Here is a 2,291-nt window from a genome sequence, read left to right as displayed (position 1 = left end):
TTTGCATAGAGTGGGCGGAACCACTGCCGGGTGGGAGGCGGTGTCAGAAGATTTCCTGAGGCCACGATTGGCTGCAGAGACCCTGATGGCTGAGCCCCGCCTCTTGTGTTCGAGGGGAAAGGGGCGGGGCCATAGCCGGCGGAGTCCGCGGCTCTCTCGGATGCTTTTGCGCCTGCGTGCTTGGTCACCGTCGGTACCGATGCCGTCCCTCCCAGCTGTACAACAACCCAGCTAGGAAGGCCAGGCGGAAAGGCGCCTCGGGCACGCCACTCCCCATCGGTGGGCCAGAGCCGCGTGTCTCCGCACCCAGCGGGGGCTGGAGGAGCAGCGATTGGAAGGACGGAGGAGGCCACGCGGGCGGCCACGGGGCCAAACAGCCTTCTTCGTGGTCTGGCTGCCGGGCCTGCCCGGACCTGCCAGAGAGGCGATGCCGGCGCCCTTCGGAACACGGCCCGGTCGGCTCCAGGGTCCGCCGCGACTGGAAGAGAAGCCCTGGCTGAAACCGAAGGGGCGGGGCGGGGGGATCCCGTCGGGGGGATTCCGCTTCGCCTCCGAAGGCGCGGGAGGCCTTTCCGCTGCTGGGAGCGCCGCTGCGCCTGGTTTTGATCCTCGAGGGGGAGAAAGGCAAAGAGCAGCCCTTGGTCATCCTGGGCTAGACCTCCCCGTTGCTGCTGCTGCACCCACCGCCCCACCCCCCCCCCCGTGGTTCCGGGCAGATGGATCCCCACCCCACCCGCAGGGGCAGGAAGTTGGGGGAGTCACTGAGTTTATTTCCCCACGCACAGGCACTCCCCCACCTAGACTTGAGGGCTGGGGGGGGGGGCTTTCCTGAGCTAACCCCCTCCCACAGCCCTGACCGGGCAGGGCCAGTTCTGGGAGGAGTTCGCAAGTGGCCAGAAATAATCGCCGGGTGAGGAGCTGCTATTACAGAGATCGGTGCGGGAAATTAGTACCTGAAGTATCTAAGGTGCGACTGGACTAAAATATAGCTGAGTTAACTTCCGTTGATCTCGCCCCCTCCCCCTTTCTCCTGGAGTGATTCACACTGACACCTTCCTTTAACCACAAGGCAAGAAGAGAATTAGCCAGGTGTGGGGGGTTGACAGCAAAGGACAGCAGAAATCTGCTTTCAGTCCGTCGCAGCCTCTCACCTGCCCAGGTTGTCCTGAACTGCGGTGTTTTGGTCAAAATAAATCATTGCTGCATTTGCGACTCCTCCTTAAACCCAAGAATCTCAGCACAGAGAAACGGGGTCAGCTTATCTTGGGGCTGTTTCTCTCAACCGCCGCTCTAGTCCCTCACCTGCTGTTTCCCCTTTAGTGCAAGATGCCTGCACTGCTCCCGCCCCTCTGTTGGCCCCCGAACCCCATATACCTGTCCTGTACGTGTGTAGCAAGCGTCGTCTTGGGGGTTTGAAGGCAAGAGATACTCAGAGGTGGTTTGCTGTAGCTTCCTGGACCCACTGCTCACCAGCAGGGCCAACCCTGCTTAGCTTTTGAGACCTGACAAGTGTGGGCCAGCCTTGGCCACCCAGGGGAAGGCAAGAAGAAGGAGGAGGAGGAGGAGTTTGGATTTATATCCCCCACTTCTTCTCCTGCAGGAGACTCAAAGGGGCTGACAATCTCCTTGCCCTTCCCCCCTCACAACAAACACCCTGTGAGGTAGGTGGGGCTGAGAGAGCTCCGAGAAGCTGTGACTAGCCCAAGGTCACCCAGCTGGCGTGTGTGGGAGTGCACAGGCTAATCTGAATTCCCCAGATAAGCCTCCACAGCTCAGGCGGCAGAGCGGAGAATCAAACCCGGTTCCTCCAGATTAGATACACGAGCTCTTAACCTCCTACGCCACTGCTGCTCCTCAGAGGTGGTTTGCCGCTATTTCCTGCCTCTGCCTAGCAAGCCTGGGCTTCCGTGGTGGTCTCCCATCCTAGTACTAACTAGATCCGACCCTTCTTAGCTCCTGAGTTCTGATCAGGCAGGGTTCGCCTGGCCGTGCAGGTCAGGGCGAGAGACAAAATGAGGGGCTTTGCCTGCATCTATGTCGCAACCGTGGACTTTCTTGGGGGTCTCCCGTCCAAATGCTAACCAAGGCTGTTGAAATCAGGCTAGCCAGGGCCATCCAGGCCCCGAAAACCCTCCAGAGTCTGCATAAGTCTGTTGCAACTTGACAGCACCTTCCACACAAGGCCCTGCGTCGCTAATAACAACCACTGAGCTGTATGTTCTGGGCCAGACCTGGGCATTATACGGCCCTCGGGCCACATCCGGCCCGCCGGATGACCCTGATTGCCCCCC

The 2,291-nt window shown here is 60.1% G+C and overlaps 1 protein-coding gene across 1 annotated transcript in view; it reads left to right on the top strand.

Moving 5' to 3' along the window:
* Positions 1-235: 235 nt before the first annotated feature.
* The window catches only part of LOC125424486 (basic salivary proline-rich protein 3-like), a 13,602-nt gene continuing 11,546 nt past the window's right edge, over positions 236-2,291 (top strand). Inside the window, exon 1 of the mRNA XM_048481757.1 lies at positions 236-826. Within this exon, the coding sequence (XP_048337714.1) occupies positions 428-826 (399 nt within the window). The 5' untranslated portion in view covers positions 236-427. The remainder of the gene's footprint in view (positions 827-2,291) is intronic.

The sequence above is a fragment of the Sphaerodactylus townsendi genome, linkage group LG17 (genome assembly GCF_021028975.2).
Source record: "Sphaerodactylus townsendi isolate TG3544 linkage group LG17, MPM_Stown_v2.3, whole genome shotgun sequence".
In the NCBI taxonomy this organism is placed as follows: domain Eukaryota; kingdom Metazoa; phylum Chordata; class Lepidosauria; order Squamata; family Sphaerodactylidae; genus Sphaerodactylus; species Sphaerodactylus townsendi.
The sequence above is the reverse complement of the archived record's forward strand: the minus strand, read 5'-3'. Positions and strand labels throughout refer to the sequence as shown.